We start from the raw sequence: 22,911 nt of genomic DNA on the forward strand, positions 1-22,911 counted from the left end.
ATCATGTTTTAGAGTATAGTTGTTATAGTCAGATTTTAAGAAATAATATGCATAATGATGCATAAATTTAGTTGTACATTGCATTTTTCAGCCAAGTCTTTTTACATTGCTTCAGTTGGCCCAGAACTTTTGGGCTCAAATATTCCTCCTGCTTCAACTTCTCATAGGCCAGGACTCTAACAGTACACCACCACGCCTGGCTCACCCTGTGTTTGTAAACCCACTCATAGTCTATTGATTTAAAAATACAGATTGAACATGCTGTTGTAGTTACCTTTGTACTGCTCTGACAAAGCATCATGACCAAGGCAGCTCATAGAAGAAAGCGTTTAGTGGGGGCTTACAGTTTGAGACAGTGGTTCCATGACCATCATGGTGAGAAGTGTGGCAGTGGGCTGGCAGGCTTGATGCTGGGGCCGTGGCTGAGAGCTCACACTGGATCCATGAACTGGAGGCAGAGAGAGCTAACTGGGACTGGTGTGGACATTTGAAACCTTGAAACCCACCCCCAGTGTGGCATCTCCTCCAACAAGGCCACACCTCCTAATCCTTCCCAAACAGTTCCACCAGCTGGGGACCAAATATTCAAATATATGAATGGCCCCTGTGGGCCCGTTTCTTCTTCACACCACCACGCATTCTTAATCCGAGAAGACAAAAGCTGAAGTGCTCCAGAATCTAAAACCTGGAGGATCAAGATGGAGGATTCTGCACTTGACATCATGTAATGATGTAGTCATGTAATGAATTGTAATTGCAATACAGTGCATTAAAGTACCCTGTGAATTAGTCAGGGTTCCCTAGAGGAACTGATAGAGTGAATATATATATTTAAAGGGGTTTAATAGAATGGCTGTGGTCCAGCTAGTCCAACAATGGCTTTTTACCAACAGAGAGTCCAAGAATCTAGTGGTTGTTCAGTTCACAAGGCTGGATGCCTCAGCTGGCCTTCTTTTAAAGTATACATTATTTCAGTGCCAAGAATTGTCCTCAGAGCATCTAAGTTTGTGAGATTTAACTTGCTCTTTTGCTTCACTAATATAAAAAAATTGAAAATAAGTTTGTTATTGTACTAAGGTCATTTGTGTTAATATGCCTTCAAAAAAAAATCTTGTGAAAGATCCAATATTCTGTAATGTATTAGAATTCTTAGTCAGCCCTCCCTTATGCGAGCAGAATGTCATCTGACCGTGAAACTTAGTTCTGTTTCTCTGGGCCATCACAGCTGCTCTCAGTGTAACTTTATTGCTGTGTAAGATATTGGATGCATAAGGCCCTCGATGCCACGTGCTGAGTGGCCAGGCCCTTCCCTTTGGTCATGAAAGGGTCCTCACTTCTATTTTGTTGTGTGCTTGAATTGCAGTGGATAAACTCACGCACAGTTGTGCTTTTAGACAGTGTGGAGAAGCTGCATGTGATTGATCGGCAGACGCAGGAGGAATTGGAGACAATGGAGATCTCAGAAGTCCAGCTGGTCTACAACAGCAGCCACTTCAAGTCACTGGCCACCGGAGGAAACGTTAGCCAGGCATTGGTGAGTGCCAGCTGGCCCCAGCATGCTCTCCTCACCAGGCATTGGTGAGTGCCGGCTAACCCGAGCACTGCTCTCATCACCATGGTGGGGTTTTGTTTTTGTTTTTTTCCGGCCACTATTTTGTTTGAAAATAGGACTACTAAGGTTTTTCTGCCTTGGTGTATTGAAGTGGGTATGGGTGTGTTTGCAAGGATTCAGCATTGTGACCCTAACAGTAATTTCTGTTACGTAATACCAAGGAGTAGGCTGGAGAGATAGGTTCGGGGTTAGGAGCACTTTCAGAGGACCTGGGTTCAATTCCCAGCAGCCATTTGTCAACTGACAGTTCCAGAGGGATGCAGTGCCCTCTTCTGACCGCCGCAGGCACACGGTGCGCCCACAGGCATGCGCCCACACGCATGCAGGCAGAACACCCAATACATAAAAGAAAAATAAATCTGAAAACCCGAAGGAGTTCTAATTTTTATGCCTAAGAAAAAAAATGAAACAATTTTTTTTTGTGAGAGAGAATTGGTAAAATTGAAGTATTTTAGGAATTGAATTGGTGACAGTAAGCCTAGTAGATTAAAGGGAGAATAACTGGAGACATGTAGGCTCCTAGGCTTTGGAAGCATTTGCGAGATATGCCAAGATCCTGGCCAGGTGTTGCAGCTTGGGGCAGTAAGAGGCAGAGATGGCTTGGAGAGGAAGGAAAAGATTCGTTAGACTCGGAGGAGGAGGAGGAAGAGGAGGAGGAGGACGACGACAACAGGGTTTATGCTGGTATTGCTGTTTCTGTAGAAAAGCAGTTGCAATGGTGCTGTAGGCAATTTCTGTAAGTAGAGTGTAGTTCGGCACTGCGAGTTTGTGAGCATGTGTTTCCTAAGCCGTTCATCTTTAAGTAGAAAAGTGGACTGCTGTAAGCTATCTGTGGGAAACTTCTTATAAAATACAGTAATAACGATCATCTTTAACAGGCGTCTACAACACAGTCTGTAGGTTTTGCTCGAGTCTTTCTCCTGTTTATAACTTCAGAGCATGATACATGCGAAGGCAGTTCTAGCCCCACAATGTAAAAACCAGGAAAATTCAGAATAAGGAACGGTCATGCCGAAGACTGCTCTAAGGTAACAGCAGCCAGTGTCTCACAGGCAGGCATTTCCTGAGGTAGATGGCTGTGAGGGGCTGGAGAGATGGCTCAGTGGCTAACCAAGAGCACTGGCTGCTCTGCTAGGGGACCTGGGTTTGAGTCCCAACACCCACAAGGTAGTTCACAGACACAGGTAACGCCAGTCCCAGAGGGTCCGGCGCTCTCTTGCTTCCTTGGGAAAGAGGCGTGCGCACAGTGCACATACGCAGATGCAGGCAAAACATTCACACGCAAATGAAATAAATGAGTCTTAAAGAGAATGCTGTTACCCTTTAAACTTAAACTTTTAGTCAAGATAGAGAATGGGGAATGAGATTTGCTTTCCTGCTTAAATTACCAAAAAAAAAAAAAAAAAGTTCCACACTTCTACCAATTAGGAACAAAACAGATAGTTTTTAAGACAGTAGACATCAGTAATGATGGATAGCAAATCCTAGACCAGGGCAGGAAACAAGTGATCTGTGCTGATTAATTCTTTGCCTTCCAGTTGTCTGATTTTCTGGCTTGTGGCTTAGGGAAGAGGAACACAGTTAGACCTGGTAGATTCTGTCATCGAGGGCGCAGAGCTGAGGGTACAGGAAAAGAGAGGTGGTTCACGTTTGTGGCCGGCGCTGGGGCGAATCCTTGAGGAGTCCCCTGGAGTCTTCTGCTGACAGCTGCTCAGCAGGTGTGTGTAAGGACAGGAAGAGCCACTAGAAAGGCTTAAGGGGAATCATATCCAGTGCTCCCTCAATCGTACTGTCTGCTTGTGGGCAACTTCATGAGTCCCTGGGCACTGGCCAGAGTACTCGGGGCCATCACACCTGAGTAGTCACGTTTGAAGCAGAGAACCCACTATATTGGTAAATACAACAGCTCTTAAAAGCGGGATGAGAAGGATCAGACTGGGGTTGGAGGTAGTCTTAGTGGCACAGTGCTTTCCCAACGTTTGAGGTCTGGGTCCAATACTAGAATAGAAAGCAAGCAAACAAGCATACCCAGAGGCAGGGAGCAGAGCATGACACGAGACTAGAACACAGAAACTTCTAAGCACCACCAAGCAAAACTTACAGTCTGCTTTGATTAGAGATCACTCAGTATTCAAAGAGGGTGGAGAGCACAGTTTGAAAATAGGGGAAAGATTAGTTTGTGGTTCTCCTCCTGCCTGGGGGGCTGTCTCTTAACCAGCGCATGAAGTTAGGAGGGGCACAGGATGACACCAGGCTGGAAGGGCCAGCAAGCACTGTACAGAGATCAGACACTCCAGGAACCACTTCAGGGAGCTAGTTCAACTTTAATTCCAGGGGACAAAGGCTATGTACCCCTTGGGGAGTGGACGGGGACTCCAAGGATAGGTGTGCATAATTGATTGGAACTAGGCAATTCAAGGATGCTTGATTTGCATTAAACAGCACACTCCTATAATACGAACAGGAGCACAGTACCTAAGTATCCTATAGATGCAGGGAAGTGAGAGCCAGCAGGGAGCTGTAGTTAGGGGCATCTATGTCTAGAGACACCCTCCAGATGGAGTCAGGCAGAGAGCGGGAGGCCCTGCTGGGGAGAGGGAGTCCTGCATCTTAACACCACACTCAGAAAGGCTCTCTGGACTGGGAGGACTGCAACCTAGGACAGTAGGGTCCTTCCAACATTAGTTAAAACCAGCTCAGGCCAGTTCTCTTGTTTTGTATTAATTTTTAAAAAGTTAATATAACAATAACAGTTTCAACATGGTTGTCTGTACATAGATTTTGTTATGCTTTGTTCTCAGTCCTTTCCCTCTTCTCCTCCTCCACTCTCCCTTTCTCTGGCTGGTTCCCTTCTGTTTCCATATTGCATGTTGTCCTTTACCCTTTACTTTCCACCTCTCTTCCTGTCCTCTCATAATTGCCTTTCTGGTTCTGTGGCTTATGAGCACACATAAATACACACACATACAAATACACATAGCCACATAAGCACACACATAAAAATACACACACATAAACACATACACGTGCAAAGACACACACATAGGTAGGTACGCACACATGCAAATACACACACATATATGTAAACATTTAAACTTAGGTTGTGCATGTAAGGGAAGCCGTGTAACTGATCCTTCTGGGTCTGACTTGTCTGACTTAGCATAATGATTTCCATTTGTACCCACTTTCCTGCAAATGCCATGATTACATTGTTCTTTAAGGCTGCATAAAATTCTCCACGTGTGTGGACCTTATTTTCTTTATCCATTCACCTGTTGAAGGACAGCTACGCTAGTTCCATTTTCTGGCTATTGTCAATATTGTGACAACAAATATGGGTGTGCAAGTCTCCGTGTTGTGTATACATTAGGATCACTATAGTCCATATGTTCGTAAAGTTAAGTGAAGACATGGACGCTGCTTTAAAAGATGCAGGCCAGATAGCTAGTGGAGAATACGACAGTGTTCGAGAGAGAAGTAGAGCTGCTGCAAGAGACTGATGGCCGCTTAAGAGACGTAGAATGAAAGATGAGCGAACTTGAGAGAGTGGTAGAAAGGATGCAAGATGAGCTTTCCTGGAGAAACCTATGGTGCCAGCATTAAGGTATGTAGAATAACATGTCACCACACAGTCTGGTGGCCTTGGTCAGAGCAAGCCAGTCATGAAGATCACCAGGCAGGAAATGGACAAAAGGCATGTTGGCTTCTTTTGGCAGTTTTAAGGTTGTGAGCCCTAGGAGATCCTCGGCACTTGCTGTCAGGTAGTGCTCCTCGGCCATGTTCAGCTGCACGGACAGCTGCCCTGGTCCCTCCTGGGGACACAGCTATGCATCATGAGGTGTGTGTGAAAGGAGCTAGAAATTTCCCATTGCAAGAATATAGTGAGTGGATCAGAAGTCTGCTGTCCATCATAGAAGATGGAGCTCCTCGTTCTCCTTGAGGACTACTTTCCATAATACTGGAAGGTACTATCCAAGCTGCTAAAGAAGGAAAGCCTTCAGTAGCCTACCCAGCTATGACACCTATGAACCATAACAGTGACCAGCGTGACAAGATACCCCTAAAGGTACAGTAGTGGCACTCATCTATTGGTGGTAGCCAGCAGCTGTCCAATTTGACGTAAGACCCACTCAGCAGATCCGAAATCCTGCCTGGTAGTGAAAATCCACTATTCTGCATTACTTCCCATTTTCCTCTTGTGTTCTATGTTATTTGTTGCAAAGGTCTTGGAGGCATCATGTCAACCAGCTCCGTTCCCTGCGGAAAGCAGGGTCTGCCTGTCACCCAGTAAGTGGCAGGTGGCAGTAGTTCGCCGTAAGATTTTCAAGTTAGCATATTTCCTTCCTCTCCTGCATTATTCTGAGAATGAAAAAGGCTGTTTATAGAAGTGAGGAATGACTTCTTGAACTTTGGTTTTTCAGTCACTTCCACTGGCAGTCAAGCAACAGATTTTTTTTTTTTAACTTGTAGGTTAATAATAGTACATTGACCTAAAATGTGTCTACATTCAGCATTCTTCTAAAACTTTTTTTTTGTTATTTGTGTGTATACAGCGGTGTGTGTGTGGGGGGGTCAGAGGACAACTTTGTGGAGTCACTTCTCTTCTTCTACCGCTTCAGGGATGCTAGCCCGCTGAGTCTCTCAAAGTCCCTGTAATTGCCATTCTTAATTAAACTTCCTGTATGTGTAGTTTGAGCTTGCTTGTTTGCTTTACAGGCTTTGGTTGGAGAGAAGGCTTGTTATCAATCCATCAGTAGCTATGGTGGTCAGATCTTCTATCTGGGGACAAAGGTAAGCTCTTTCCACTCCACTCAGAGTGTCATCAGGATAGCTTAGGAAGAAGGTTGTTGATAAAGAATAGTACGTTTGCAAAGTGAATTCTGATCAGCATTGGCCCAAATTCTATAATAGTTATATAACCGGGGATTCTTAGTTATTTAATTTTTCTTTTTCACTCACAGTCTAAGTGAAAATAAAGAGACTTCTTTTCTTGATTCAGGGATTATTTTGTAGTCTTTCTTAACATTTGCTTTAGTAAACATGTATCTAGTTTCTTTTTCAATTAGAATTTTTATGTCGTGCTTTGATCAACATGTACATCGATAAGTGATTATCATAATAGGCTAATTAAATACCACCACCTTGTTTAGTCTTCATTTATGTGGGGGAATGAGGATGCTTAAGAACAGCTTCCTCAGGAAATTTCCAGGTGATATGCAGGTTCTTTTCCTGCTGCTGTGATTAATGCTCTGACAAAAGCAGCTTAAGAGAGAGAGGGCTTATTTTACCTCACAGTTCATGTGAAACAACTGCTCATGTTGTGTTCACAATCAGAAAACAGAGTCATGCACACAGCTGCTTGGTTCCTTTTCTCCTTACGTAGTTCAGGCAAGGATCCTGAGCACAATTAAGATGGACCTTCCCACATCAGTTAATGTAATCAAGATAATCTGCTACAAACATGCCCAGAGGCCCTTCTCTCATGTTGACAATTTACACTAGATGCCACAACCCGGAAGGACCTAATTATAAAATGTTCTTTAGCTTGGATCAACTTAAGATATTAAAGTGCATTGCGGTGTTTGGCTTAGAATAACTGGCATTAGAACAATTTAAAATAAATTAACATGAAGTGGACAATTTTCTTCATCATTAAAGTTCAGCCAGAACATTGCTCGGTTGTCTGCGTTTCCTTTGAGTGTTTGTTTCTTCCCTTTTCAGTGTGGGTACTCAGGACCCTTTAGTAAGTTCAGGTTGTATTTCCATCTGAGATGTGTGGTGGGTTCACCTAGAGATTGAAAATGAGATGTTTGACTGGAATCATGCCTCCCAGCAACTCTGCTAATGGCCCTCTTCATTTGCTTTCTGTTCTCTAGTCTGTTTACGTGATGATGCTCAGGAGCTGGAGGGAGGTGAGTTCAGAGTGACTTTCTGTGTGGGAAGTGAAGTGGGAACAGTTTCAGTTTTCTTGACTTTGCAGATTGTAGTTTCAGAAGGATACTTAGAAGCCATTTTAACTGTCAGGTACTCCATTTGCATTTGCGTTTGGCACAGCTGTGACTGTCCCAATAACAGAGAACACAGCCTGAGGAGGAAAAATGCTTTAGTAACTGGTGATGGAAGGGGGAGCTCTCTTTGTGTAGTAATGCCTTATTTACAAGGAATAATCTGTTGTTCTAAGTTACTAAAACAAATTAGCGTTTCAAGATCAAAGCAGCACCACCAAGATTTATTCCCATTTGAAATAATCTAGAGATGGGCATTCTGTAGCTAGTGTGGGAGCTCCATGCTTTAAGCCACCATCCCTTTTCACCGTCCTTGTGTTTAAATTCTGGTCTCAAGCTCGCTTCATAACCCAGGATAGTTACGTCCAGGTTCCATGAAGGAGAAAAGAGAAAATCAAGGCCAGCCTCAACTTCTAAAGTATACATTTAGAAATACCCAACCACACTTCCACTTGCTGACCAGAGTTTTGTCACATTACCCCGAGAAGTTAAAAGGGAATCTTAAATATTTCTCTCAGATGGTATATTTCTGTCTCTAGGGAGCTTGGAGCTTGTTATTAAGAAGGGGGCAGGTGGCTACTGTGCTAATGCCAGCTGTTTCCCCTGTGGTTGTCCTGCTGTTCCCTTTCCGGGTGTTGGCTCTCCCTCTGTCATCCATCACACAAGCCGCCCGGTACCACAGCGCCCAGTGGTTAACCACGCGTGTCACTTAGTCACAGTTCTGTAATACAGTGCTCATGCCCAAGCAGCAATGCTGTGAAGGTAGAACTCAAATTCTGATTGGTAGTTGGTCAGAAGGGTCTGGCATGTCTCGGTTGCTTATTCTAGAGAATGGATCATCTCCTGAAGCAGGATTGTGTCACGGAAGCCTTGGCTCTTGCGTGGTCTTTTCATGAAGGAAAAGCAAAAGCAGTGGTGGGTAAGTAGGTAAACAGATGCAGTGGGTTTGGAAGTCACTGTAGAGTCTCTCCATACGGGAAATTTACCTAGAGAACAAACCGGAAGCACACCTTGATAAGCTGCTAGTCTGGTGGGTGCGAGGCATTCCCATTACCCAGCCTTTTGATATGAGGCTTGTGGTAGTTGTATGTGGGTTTGGAGGAAAGACCAGGACCCAGGTTTCCTTCCGGAGCTGAGCCCTAACTTTGTTTCATGTTGGACTTTGTTTCTCTGAAGGGCTCTCGGGGGATGTCAGTAAGAGGAAGGCTGTTGTTGCAGATCGGGTAAGCATCTCAATGCTTTTAATATTCACACTGTCTTTGGGGGAGATCAGGCAAATGGCTATCCTCCAGGAAAGAAGTGGGTCAGGCTGGAGTTCCCAGGTATGGTTTGCAGCGCTCGCCTGTGAACACAGCAAAACAGTCGAGTACCAAGAAGGGATATGTGGGGACCCAGGTTCTCAGTGATGTGCCCATCCTCTGCAGGATGGTATCGCTGGGGCATCTACCTCCGGGTTTCCATTTCCTGAGCAACATAGGAGCACTGAGGCCTGGGCTATACAGACACTTATTAGGAAGAATTAGCAAATTAATATCAGGGAATAAGCCACTGAAATCCCAACTGTGTTTCTAGTACAGCAAAAAAGCATGATTCAGTATTAACCATACATGGTCAGTAATGAACAAATGTAGCCATACTCTTTGATTCTGATGCATGGCTGATTTTCTTACAGATGGTAGAAATCCTCTTCCACTATGCAGACCGGGCTCTGAAAAAGTGCCCAGACCAGGGAAAAATCCAAGTGATGGAGCAGCACTTTCAGGTACGCCTCTGCATGAGGGCTCACAAGTAAGCTGCAGATGCCTCACGTGCCTCTTGGCCTTTGTGCACATGATGCTCTCAGCACTCCACCCCAGGCCCTACCCGTGTGACTTTTAGGTTTCGACTAGTAAGCATTCGTTAGCGTTTCAGCATTTGCAGGGAAATCGTACAGGATTAAGTTTTAAAAGAAGTGTCTAGTTAGATAGGAAGAGCCAGGTGAACTACTGCTCACCGCCGTGTGGAGGGAGAGGGTTCGTGTTATGAAGGGACACCTGTGACTTGACACCTTGCTCTGGGTGACACCCTGCTAATGGCTCACACTTATGTCAATTAGGGTAGTTAAGGATCGAGCTGCTAAGGTTTAAATTTAGTTTCTGCAACACCTGTGACTCAGAGATATATAAAATAAATATATGCATGTATATGTATATTATAGCCTATACGATATGCTAATGAAAGATGTTTAGATTATCTCGGAGCTTAATGAAAATGCAAGCCAGGGAAGGGTTTAGAGATATGCATATGTATTAATGTTGGCTTTCCTATTTGCAGTGATCTCAAGTTATATTTGTTGTAAATCTATTTACAACACATTTCTACAGCAGTAGCTCTCCTTTCTCCCTGTATTGTGTGTGTGTATGTGCGTGTGTGTATTTATGTGTATAATTTAGGGTCTTTTACATATAGGGGCAAATTCTTTATTTTTTTAAAGATTCATTTGTAGATTTTATATGTATGAATGTTCTGCCTGCATATATGTACCACGTGCCCATAGAAGTCAGAAGAAGGTGTTGGTCCCTGGAACTGGAGTTACAAAAGGTTGCCAGCTACCATGTAGGTTCAGGGAACTGAACGCATGTCCTCTGCAAGGGCAGGGAGTGCTTTTAACCACTGAGCCATCTCTCCAGCCACATGGGGTATGGAACCACATTCCCTAGCCAATCTAAGGGCACAGATACTGAGTTCCAGGAACAGCAAACTTTTCTAAAAGGAACTAGATGGTAAATTGTAGTGTTTCTAAGTCACAGATGGTTTCTGTTACTCCTCTTCTTCTTCCTCCTCTTCTTGCTAGACATTGAACTGAGGGGCCGACACATACATAGCACACACTGTTCCACTGAGCTGCATGCTCGGTGGACAAAAAGCTCCCACCTCTTTTGTATGTGCCATGGTGTATGTGTAGACTCCAGAACAGTCCTAGAAATTAGTTCCCTCCACCATGCATGTCTGTGGCTCTAGCTCAGGTCACTAGGCCTTCACCTCCTGAGTCATCTTTGTAGTTTATGTGAAAGAAATGAGTTGGGAGGAAACCACATAGCAAAAAGAAAAGAATAATAACCTGTATAAATAAATATTTTTATGGGCCAGTCGAGGTGGCTCAGTGAGTAAAATACTTGAAGTGAAAGCCTGATGACCCGAGTCTGATCTCTAGAGCTCATGGGTTCTGACTCCAAAAAGTTGTCATCTAACACCCACTTGCAAGCTGTGGCACATGAATATGTCTTCTACATCCTGTACACATATGTACACAGACAATAACAAAAAATACATAGTAAAGTGTAGGTAGAAAAGACAAGTTTTAATGTTTTAGTAAGAACATACTTTACCAAGAGGTGGTAAGATGACATTCATTGAAAGAATGACTATTGGAGATTATGTGTTTTATGACAGAGAAAGAGAGAGAAAGTGAGAGCGAGAGAAAGAGAGAGAGAGATGTATTCGGAGACACACATAGTACAGTGTGGGACCAGGCATTCAGCACATGAACTTGTAGGTGAGGCTTCATATTCAAAGTATAACAATTTGTAAATCACAACATCTGCAAATATGGTGGGGTACTTACCCAAAGTTCGGTGCTAGAAGAACCTTCTAAGACTTCAGAGAGGAGAGTAATAAAGTTCAGATTTTTCCTACTAAAGTACTAATGGGTTTCAACAGCCCGACAAACAACTATCTATCCACGTAACCAACCTGCGATCATTGACAAAGATTCACTGAGCAAGTCTGCATGTACCCTCAGATAGCATGTAAAGTGTGTGACTGTCATATTCGTTGAATTCTTACAGTTTCACGAAATGTAGCCATCCTTGTTGTCCTCTTTTCATTTGAGGAAGCTTAGAGGTTAGGTTGCTTTCCATCATAGGGCTGTTGCTGAAGTGGTGAAGCCTGGACTCAGATCTGAATCTTCATGACTTCAAAGGCCAGCTCTAAACAGCCGTTGTAGTGCTGCATTCAGGACAGACAAAACATAGATAAGCAGGAATGAGTTAAGTAGATAGTCATGAGTGATGATTCATGGCTGGCTGGGGCCTAGTACAGTGCTGGCCCCAAATACCAAATCTCAGGTTTTAGCTTCAGTGTTAGGTAAGAGGTAGCTCACACCTATAAACACAGCACATAGGAGGTAGAGGCAGGATGGTGGATCAGAAAGTCAAGTCGTCTTTGGCGATGTAGCAAATTCAGTGCTAACAGGCTACACAGGACCATCTCAAAATTTAAAGTAATTCTAGTTAACACTCGGTCTTTTGGTTTCTAAACATCTAATGCACATTATATGACACACCTTACAAACACTTTGCCTTGATCTGTTTAAAAAAAAAAAACAAAACAAAAACTAAAGCTAGCTACTTCATAAAGAAAAATAGATCCATTCAGCTCATTTTTTTTTCAACTTGAAAGCATAGCAGTGGTGTTTGGTGAGGGCTTTGTGGTAGATGGCATTGGAATGTCAGGGTGTGTTGAGTGTTGAGCAGTGCGTACAGAACAGTATTCCAACGGTTCTGGGCGCAGTTAACCAATCTGCTCTCATAGGCTCCTGTGAGGAAAACATTTATTTCTCTCAGAGACCTAATTAACCTCCCACCAGACTGCATCTCCTAAAAGTTCAACCATCATTCAACATCCCTACATCAGGGACCAGGCTTTGGGCAAGCCGGCTAAGTTTTGACAGAACCATATTAAAGCAATGCATCATTAATGCACATCAGCCACTTAGTTCTTAGGTAGGTGCTGTTAGCACACATCTTTATAAATGACATCGGGCACAGAGAGGTGCAGTAAATCGTCCCAGGTCACCTGGCTAGTAAACAATGAAGGTAGCATTAGAATGGAAGCGTGTGAACTTCGGGGTTTACACCTGCAGGGCTTGAGCAACAGTTCTTTTCATGCGCACAGAACATACGTGGAAAAGCCAAGGTAAATGTTATGTGTTAAGAGAAACTAGAGCTAGAGCCCAGCATATATGCAACATGTTTAGTTTCAGTGTAATCATTTCCATCTTCAGGTCAGGATTAGAACCCCAGCTGTTGCTGGAACACCGAGTCAAGATTAGTAATCTGGGAGTAGCTTTGGATCATATGGATGCCTAAACAACTGTACACAAAGATTTTTTTGGTGGCTTGTTATTAATTCTCTGTTAATGTTCTTTCATAATTTAAAATTTTTTCTGTATGATCAAGTTTATTGCCAGGGTGAAATAGGCAATTTTCAGTATATATTTTTCCATAGTACTGTGTATATGTAGAAGTGGCATTTAATACCCTTATTTCTACTGGAAGAGTGCTGATAACCCAACTACAGACTTGAGAGCGTAAAACCAGATCCAAGCCAAGTTTCTGTAGCTCTTCTGCCCCTTTCTACCAGTACCTAATGTCAAGCTCTAGAATTAGTCTTTACATATGTGCATATGTGTATGCAGTAGGTATGTGTATGTGCATAGCTTCATGCCCAAGTTTTTATTGGTGGTTTAAAGTATTGACGAGCCTGTTAGGTTAGATGGTACTAAGAACCATGATAAAAAATGACGTTGATAAGAACATCCAATCAAAATAACTATGTATAAACATAACAAGTTTAAACATTAGATTTAAATAAGTTTTGTTTACTGGATTCGAAAGATATAGCTAGATGAGTTAAAAAATAAATTTTAAACTTAACATTTATTCAGCCCCCAGTACTTTCCTAACCACCCACCACTCTCGTCAAGTGTCTTCTAGGCAGTTCTCTTTCTGTTTTCATGTGACCGCTGAGTTTAAATAAGGTGGTTCCTGTGTGCATAGGTTATTGACTGGAGGGAATGCCTCCCCTTCCCCCAGCAGCATTAACTACTAATCCTCATTGAAAGTGTGTCCTCATCATTGACGGTTCCGTCTGTCCAGATCTAGTAGCAGAGTCCCTGGTAGAGCCCATGACCTCTTGAGCCATGGGCTCTTGGCCAGGTTTACAGAACCAGAAGTGAATTTCTTCCTCCAGAGTAGCCGGAAATTAACCGGAAGTGGTTGGTTAACTCCTGACCAGTCACAGCACTGTTGTTCCAGGGGCATGTCCTGCTTGACAGGTTGGTAGCACAGGGGGTCCACACCTGAGTAAGGCTAAAGCACTCTTTCCTGTGTCTGGCTCTCACATTCTCTCTGCCCCTTCCCCCTGCGTGATGTCCCCTGAGCCTTGGCGGTGATGACGCAGATGCCTCATTTGGGGGTAAGCACTTCAGTGGCTTACTCTTAGCACGCGGACCAGCTGTGAGTGCTGCAGGAACTACCGCCCACTGCTCAAAGAAGCCTCTCTGACCAGTGCTGAGATGTGAGCAGCACATGTATGCGGGCCACTGGGCACATCTGGCCCCGTGGGCCTGTGTTTCAGCACACAGCATCCCCCTGTAGGTCTGTCTGAGCGGGCTGACATCAGGAGAAGGTGCTGAATGTGGAGAAGCACTTTGCACAGCTCCAACTGGCCGCTGACTGAGACCTGGGCATATTCGGTGCAAGTTTGCTCTTCATGTGGTGATTTTTGAGGCCAGTCTGGCTCCCTAGAAAGATGAAAGGGAGGATTGGGGAGAGCAGGAGGGAAGAGGGGAAGGAGAAAAGGAACTAGGAGATGGTGCATTTCAGTTTGAATGAAGCTGCTGACGAAACAGCTATTGGATTTATGCCTTTCTGTTGTTTGATGTATAGTAATGAAGGGAGGGAGGCTTCTGACTGGGAGGGGCATTTCTCTCTAAGTTTTTTTTATTGTATATTCATTGTGATATTTCCATACATGGATGTGTATGTTATATGTCTTGATTATACCTCTCTTGCCTTCTCTTGCCTCCCTTTCCTTTCTGCTCACCCCTTCTTCCCACCCCACCCTCTTCTACTTGTATGTCTTCTCTCCTGTCTTTCTTTAACTAACTCAAGGGGGCATAGAGGCCGCAGTCCCCTCCCCTCAGCAACAAGTAAGCTGCCCAGGAACCCCCAGGAAGAGGTGGGACCCTCTCTGTGCCAGGACAGAATGCTGGTGGCCCAAATCCTGTGCAGGTCTGTGTACGTAGAGCAGCTGCTGAGTTTTCAAGGCTGCAGTCGCCAGGCTGTGTTCTGAAGACAGAGCTCCACGATGCTCTGCCCTTTCCTCTGGCCCTCACATCCTTATGGTCCTCTTCTGTCATGTACCTTGGAGCAGGTGGCGTAGAAACCCCATTAAGGACTGAGTGCTCGACAGTCACTTGTTCTTGCCACTTGGATAATCTAAGAGCACCTGCAGTAACCCCCACCTATTGCTAAAGCTTCTTCCCCAGGCCTAGGAGCAGCAGTAGTTTTGGCGTCAGCATAGAAGGCAAGTCGACAGGCGCATCATGCCCAGTTAGCAAAACGACAGTAGTAGGTAGCTTCCTCAGGAGCAGACTTCTGACCAGCTTTACTGTACCAGAAGTAAATCCCCTCCTGTGGAGCAGGCCTCAACTCCAGTTAGAAAAACTGCTCATCCCCATAGTTACGACAGTGGGTGCACCTCAACTGCCTGGCCCCTAGTAGAACTCGAGGGCCCACAGCTGAGTAAGGCCATCGATGACCGTTCTCTCCAGCAGCCTGGACAGTACATTCTAGCACTGTGAAATGCCAGCAGGGAGGACACGTCTGCTCAATTCAGCTTTGTTTCTGTCTGGCCTGCAACCAAAGCATCTGGTGTCTTGCATGGTAGGGCCTTACCATCTAATACCCATGGCCAATCAGCAGCAGTGGCCATAGTCTTTAAAAGGGCCTTTCTGGCCAACAGCTCATAAGGACATGGTCCATTCTTGGCACTGAGATTCCCTTCTTCCTTGCTTGCTTTCTGTTTCTCTCTCTCTGTGTGTCTGTCTCTCTCTGTGTACGTCTGTGTTTCTACGTGTGTCTGTTTCTGAGTCTGTGCACATGTGTGGGTGTGTGCATGTGGAAGCTAGAGATTGATACTGGGTGTCTTCTTCAATTGCTCCCTACCTTATTTTTTGAGACAGGGTCTCTCACTCAACCTGGAGCTCAGTGATTTGAGTTGATTGGCTGGGTAGCAATCCCCGGGGATCCTCCTGTCTGTGTCTTTCCAGTGCTGGGGTTACATATATCCTGCCATGCCCAGCTTTTACATGGGTGCTGGGCATTGTACTCAGTTCTCATGCTTGCGTGGCAAGCACTTACCTGTTTAGCCACCTCCCACACCCCTGGGATCCCCTCTGATGGCTTTATGTCCTGGGAGCGGCTTTCTCCATGCACGCACAGTTCTTAGGAGCACTACTTTTTAAAAGGCTTCCTTTGTTGTTGGGTGAGATAATTTGACTTTGTCGGTGTTTACACGGTTTGTTGTACTTTAATCTTTACTACTACTACTTAGAAATCTGAGTTAGAAAAATCAAAGGTGCAAGGCTAGCTTGCCTCAAGAAAAAACAAATTTTAAAAATAAGCTATTATTGGAAACAGAAAAACCAACCTAACTAGTTGAAATGTCAGTAGTGCTAATTTGCATTCTGCCAGCAGGTGGCGCTCTGTGCCTGCTTCCAGCAACCTCATTTTTCTCTTGAAGTATGTAATGCTGTTTAGTAATTGTACCTTTCTCTAAGGGCCAGCCATTGGAAGTCTGAAGGTATTATATTGAATCTGTACTACACAGATTATAGTAATAGAGCCATTTCCACAATATTCATTCTGTCAATCAAGAACATGGCAGACTTCTCCAGTACCTGGTGTTTGATTTCTTTTCTATGTCTGAACATTCTTGTTGTGGAGGCCTTTACCTTCTTGGTTATGTTGACTCCTTTTTTTTCTTCAGTTGTGGATGGAGCATTTGTTCTAACTTCCTTCTCAGCAAATTCATTATTGCTGTATATAACAGCTGATCTTGTCTCCTACAGTTGTATTGGAAGTGTTGTCAGATGTAGCAGTTTTCTGGTGGACTTGACAAAGTCTGTTATCTACATCATCTTCCAGATAGGAATAGCCTGCTGTCTTCCCTAGTCTGCAGTCTTTCCTTTTGCTCCTGTGTTCATCAGGGAAATTGTTGTTGTCTTTTGTGTTTTGTTTTGCTTGTGTGTGATGTGTACATGTGTCCTTCTTTGCTGTTGGAAACACCAACTTCTCAGAATGACTTCCGCAGTTAGTGAAACAGTTTCAGAAGTCTTGGAAGATGTTCCTTAGCAGCTTGGTAGGATTCAGACTGATGCCTTGTGGGCTGGAGCTTGTGGGGAACTTTTCACCACAGTTTGATTCGCATTGCTCCTTATAGGTCTGTGTAAATTGATAGTAGCATCTGGCCTTAATTGGGACAGGTTGTACACACTTAGAAATGAACACATTTCTTCAGGCGTTTCTACTTTAGAGAGTATACATTTTCGAAGTGGTCCATAGTGATCTTTTGTATTTCATTGGTAACAGCTCTTTTTCGTCTGTAATTTCATAAATTTGGTTATTGTTTGTCTTGGTTTTGGTTGGTTTGGCTAGGGAATTGTAAATCTTATAAATATTTTTTCAAAGAACTGGCTGTGGTTGATTTTGTATTTCATTCTTTTTGGATTTTGTTTTGTTTTTGTTTTTGTTTTTTTTTTTTGTTTTTTTTTTTTTGAGACAGGGTTTCTCTGTGTAGCCCTAGCTGTCCTGGATTCACTTTGTAGACCAGGCTGGCCTCAACTCACAGCAATCCACCTGCCTCTGCCTCCCTAAGTGCTAGGATTACAGGTGTGCACCACCATGACCTGCTTATATTCTATTCGTTTACTCTCTGTTCATTAATTTCTGCCTCAATCGTTATTATGTCTTGTTGTCTCCTTACTTGGTTTTGGTGGCTTTTTACTGTTGTAGAACCTTGGGGTGTATTGCTCAGTTGCTTACTTTGCAATCTCTCTGAGTTTTGGTGTCAGTGTGCTTGGCTGGTAGAGTGTGTCGTCATTTCCATTTGATTCTAGCAGGTTTTGACTTCCCTCTCCAGTTTCTTCAGTGGACCACTGTTCCCTTAGCAGTGTTGTTCAGTCTTCACGTATTTACGTCCTTTCTGAGCTCTCTCTTGTTGTCGAATCCTGGTTTCCCTTGTGGTCCGATAAGAAACAAAGAATTATTTTAATTAAAAATATTTTTAATTACATTTATTTATTTGTTTGCTTGCTTGTGTGTAGTCAGGGTGGGTCTGCATGTGCATGTGTGCCACAGTGCATGTGTGGAGGTCAGAGGACAACACAGTGGATCCAAGGAGTTGGTGCCTATTTGCCTTAGTTGTCATTAGCTGTTCCCTTTCTTTACGCGTTTCTCTCTTTTTGTCTCTAATGACTAGCTTTGGTTTGCTATCTGCTCTGTCAGATGTGGAAACCATTAAGCCAGCTTGCTTATAGCTTCCATTTGCTTGGTATGTTGCTTTCTGCCCTCTGACTCCCAGGTTTTAGCCTTCTTTGCTAGTTGCATGGGTCATTGGAGACAACATACACTGTTTTTATGTCTCTGTGCCTATGTGTGTGGTGCATGTGCCTTGTGCATGTGTGGGCATGTATGCGTTTCTGGGTGAAGGCCTAGGCTTGATGTGGGGAGTCTTCCTGGTCTTCCATCTTGCTCATGGAGGCAGGATCTCTCAGTTGAGCCTGAAGATCACTGATGTGGCTATCTTGGCTTTAATGTTCGATTACAACTGGGCTACCACGCCCATAAGCCTTGGCAAGGGTTTTAAGGATCCAGGCCTCACAGTTGGGTGGCCAGTGTTTTAAGTACTGAACCATCTCCCCAGCCCTAGATCTTGTCTTTATTTTTGTTTATTTATTTAACCTAGCCTCTTTCTCTGAGTCTTAATTGGTTAGGTAAGGCCTTTTGCATATAAGATTATTGTTGAGGTGGGCTTTGCTGTTTCCTATGGTTTTGTTGGTGGTTGTATTTGGGTGAATTACTGGTAGTTTTTTTCTTTCTCATTTGTTTGCTGGTTGAGTCCATCCTTGCTGTGCTCTATTATCTGTTTTTCTTACGAAATGCATTCTCTCCTGTGTGCTTTTGGGGGAAACAATTTTTCTCATTTTCCACAGTGCTGGCTCAGTTATCATGAATTGCCTTAATTTGTTCTGGAAGCACTCATTTCTCCATCAGTTTTAAGAGAGAACTTGGCTTCATGTAGCAGTCTTAGTTAACAGTTACTCTTCAGTGCTTGAAATATATAGACATGTTTTCTTGGCTCTCAGTGTTGGTGACAGATCGGATGTCACTCTGATGTTTGATTATATGTCATTTGGAGCGTTTCCCTTACAGCATTTGGTATTGTTTCTCTGTATTTTTGACATTTTGCTGTCACAGCTAGGTTCTTGTATGGTCACATCGAAATGTCTTTCAGGATTGCAGGTTCTCCTCAGAGTCCTCACTCTGAGTAAGAAGGTTTTCCTGTTGTGACCTCTGACCTCTGTCCAGTAAAGTGTGGACTCACACATGTGATGCTCTTCTGCCTAGTTTCTAGGCCATTTGGGTGTAGGTATGCTGTCTGGGGGACGAAAACCTACCATTGCAAGCTGAGGCTGTTAGGTCCCCTGCCATAATAAGCCACTATTTGAAAAAGGCCAGAATTATGAATTACCCCTTACTTGATATGAGACAATACATGATGAACTCAGAAATATGAAACTGAGAAGCTAAAGCAACTATACAGTTAGTTTAGAACATGATGGCAAAAACACAGTTAACTTAATCACCTGAAGCACCACCAGGACTTAATGTATTTTCAATTTGATACCTATTGTTTATTTTAATGCTGTTGTAAACTCTTTACAGTCTTATAGATAAAACTATATTTAAATGGAAATTTTTACTTGACTATTTTTTCATGTAATATATTGAATTTAATATAATTTCTTAATTGCTTTTCTCTCTCTCCAATTGCCTTCTCCTTCTGTTATATAAGTACAATACGTACCTAAAATAGATTTAAACTTTTTTTGGTGGGGGGGGCTGGATAGATGACTCAGGAGTTAAGGGCATAGGCTGTTCTTCCAGTGGACTGGAGTTTGATTTCCAGAACCCACATGGCAGTGCACATAGGTCTGTAAATTCACCTCTAGTTGATCCAACACCCTCTTCTGGCCTCTCTGGGCTACACGCATGTGGTGCATAGATATACATGCAGGCAAAACAACCATGCACATAAAGCAAAACTAAAATCTAAAAAGAAGCTTCCCTCCCTACATTTGAGATGAATTCACAGGAGATATTGGGTCAAAGTGTTTATTCCTGAGACTGCTGGGACAGAGTGCCACCTTCTTGCCAGCACGCTCGGAGTTGCGTCACACCGCAGTCACACAGCAAAGCTGACCTTTGCTTTCCCAGTGGGCTGTGGGTCAGGGCTGACGCTCCTTCTGCTTTCTTCCAGGACACCGTCCCAGTCATAGTGGACTACTGCCTTCTGCTCCAGCGAAAGTGAGTAGCCGTTGCCTGTCTTGCTTCAGTCACTTGAAGCCAGTGGTGTCTTGCTTAGGAATTTTATGCACTTAACTAGAATTTTTCCAAATTTGTACACACTTCATTCTTGAATGCATCGTCATGTGATAAGCTTAACTTTCCCCAAACAGAAGTGTGTGGCTTATCGTCGTTGTGCTCGTGTGTAACAGTAATGGAGGGGAAGCATCACCTAGGGTGATGGGCGCTCATGGACCATGACTTGCCACAGCACCCTACCCCATTTAAGAGGAGCTAGGTACACTTTGCTCATTCACCTTCGGAATTCTTTTCAGAGCCCTTTTTTATTATTATTTAAAATCAACATCAGTGTAAAACTCTAGATTAGATGTTGTAGATTTACCTCCAGCTTGTGCTAGTTCATAGTCATTGACACTCATGGTAATGGCCAAGCACCTCGTGGTCTCTTATATTAGTGCCTCTTATATTACTGTTGTAGCACCTTATTAACACGTTAGCATACTCACCTTCATTTCATAGATGATGTTCCACAGGCAGCAAGTGACTAAGAAACTTGTCGGATTCATACGGCAGCTTTTGGGGCAAAGGAGGGATTGTCAGCACAGGAGTCTAGCTCATGTGTCCTTGGTCTTGGCCATAGCTAAGGCCACTTTCTAAGTTGTAAAGATTGTATGTGTGTCTGTAATTCGTGCACAGCTATCATTTATCCCCGTTTCACACTCACTTCCTTGTTAGTTATGCTTTTAATTTTTAAAATAATCTTAGTAGTTTTATGTTTATATGTCTTCATTCACTTAACTCATATTTCATATGCCAGCTTTGTTTCCAGAACAGTGGATGTAAGTCTGGAGGCTTTCTAATGGTATTTAATAAATATTGTAGTTCACTTAGCTCTTCACATTTAGAGTTCCAGTTACAGTAGGACATGCTTCTCATACTAAAGAAGTATGGCGCTTGCTGCAAAACCGCTCTTTAATACTTGATGGTTGAATGAAAGAGGTGACTTGTGCTCATATCTGGATTTCTGAGAGCTCTTGCAGTGACACAAAATTAAAATGAAGAACAATATGGGTTGAAAAAATTCTGTCAAAAACATTTTATTTTATCCCTCCAAAATGTTCTGTAAGTAAACATTTCTTCCTTCCTTCCTTTCTTTTTCTTTTTTTCCCCCCTTTGGTAAACATTTCTTATATGTGTGATTTCAAAAGAAAACTATTCTCCAATCTGTCAACTGGCCTGGGTCAGCAATTTCTCATTAAGCCAGACATGTAGCAGAAGATGGAATTCTTTCTCATTAGGGTCCATTTATTATCTTTTTGTTTTTGTCAGCCCCTTTCCATTAGTTTTCCTTCTGATACCTCAGAATGTTTCCTTCTGGGCTGTGCCCGGGTTAAGTGCAGTGTTTGTCACTGGGAATTTTGAAAGAGTACCCAGTCATAGATTATTCTGATACTTTTAGTAGCTTTCCCTCTCTCTTCCTTCTCATGGGCACAAGCTCCTCCTTCTCTGCTGTGTTTCCCAGGTCTGAAAACTAGATTGTGTTGGTCCAGCTTCTGCTTGCGAGGGTCCATAGTCTTTGCTTTTTTCCACTTCTGGTCCCATGTTCACTTTTTAAGTTCTAGTGACCACAGGAGGGCCAGGACAGTGTGACCACAGGAGGCTATGCAGGCTTTGCATCCCTGGTCGCCCCTCCCCCGCTTTGCTTCTAGATTTGGATTCTTCCCATCTGGCTTTCTTTTTCACCAGACTATTGAGATCCTGTCTGTAGTCCTGGCCTTAGGGGGAAGGATAGAATAAGCTATTTGATCAACATTGATTCTTTATTCCTAGATCATATGTCTGTTAGGTCCCTTTCATTTTAGACATGTAGTAATTAAAGTATTAGATGTGAATACGTAATGTTTAATTAAATAAGTGAAATCAGTCAGGTTGCCACAGATAGTCAAGTTTACAGGGGTCCGTAGTTTAGGCTTGCTTGAACAGAGGATTGTTAAATGTGTGTAACTTCTCTTCCTGTATTTTCCTTCTTAAACTTGTGTTCTCCTTATACCCCTGTCTTCCACTTGCTCTGCATTTAGTCTTTGTTCTTCATTCCCAAATTTGAAAAGGACTGATGCCATTGAGATTCTCCTTATGAGCAAATTGTGTACAGTGTAAATATCATTTTAACTCTTCACAGCTTTAAACATCATGTAAAAATGAGCACAATATTTGAGTTACATTTCAGTAAACTATAAAGGTGCTGGTCACATTGAGTTTCCATCACCATGGAAAGTATCCAAAGCGATTAGACTCAAATGACTGTCACATGGTATCCTGAGCCCGAAGTATCTCAGTGAGCCCAAGTGGACACAAGTCGGCCTCGGCTGTTCAGCTGTGGCTCAGTCACTTAGTGTATTGGCGAGTGCTGCTCCACACTGCCTACTTCTCTTTGCCCTCAGGGTTTGCAGTTATCATCAGATAAGCTCTTCACATTAAAAACATTTATAAAACTGATCATGTATAAGATGAGGTTAGCCATTTCTTTTTGTTTGTAGTAAAATATAAGTTCTCCAAAATATCTATTAATAGAGTATTAGTAAAGGTGATGTCTTTCGAATGACCTCATCTATTATTCATAGTAGACTTTGTGTTACAGGAGGTGAAGCTGAAAATAGTACACAGAAGGCTGAAGTTAGCCCTTCTAGAAAACCCGTCAGCTCCCCAGAGCATAAAGCGTAAATATAGAAGCAGAGTGTGCTGTACCTGCCTCTTGTTTTCCCGTTCTGTTGCTTAACACATTTTCTCCCAGAATAAGCGCATGCTGTAGAATTTTTTTTTCCTTTTATTTTGAGGTAGTGATACCGATAGGAGCTGCTGAGTCTGTTTTGTTTTTTTTTTT

At 43.2% G+C, this 22,911-nt stretch overlaps 1 protein-coding gene across 1 annotated transcript in view; it reads left to right on the forward strand.

Moving 5' to 3' along the window:
* Positions 1-22,911, forward strand: part of Vps8 (VPS8 subunit of CORVET complex) — a 122,203-nt gene that overhangs the window by 54,456 nt on the left and 44,836 nt on the right. Inside the window, exons 15-22 of the mRNA XM_055625215.1 lie at positions 1,364-1,534; positions 6,329-6,403; positions 7,489-7,524; positions 8,446-8,536; positions 8,794-8,840; positions 9,290-9,379; positions 19,984-20,030; positions 20,860-20,869. Coding sequence (XP_055481190.1) covers positions 1,364-1,534; positions 6,329-6,403; positions 7,489-7,524; positions 8,446-8,536; positions 8,794-8,840; positions 9,290-9,379; positions 19,984-20,030; positions 20,860-20,869 — 567 coding nt within the window. The remainder of the gene's footprint in view (positions 1-1,363; positions 1,535-6,328; positions 6,404-7,488; positions 7,525-8,445; positions 8,537-8,793; positions 8,841-9,289; positions 9,380-19,983; positions 20,031-20,859; positions 20,870-22,911) is intronic.

Source organism: Psammomys obesus, unplaced genomic scaffold (genome assembly GCF_907164565.1).
Source record: "Psammomys obesus unplaced genomic scaffold, mPsaObe1.curated_primary_1811, whole genome shotgun sequence".
NCBI lineage: Eukaryota > Metazoa > Chordata > Mammalia > Rodentia > Muridae > Psammomys > Psammomys obesus.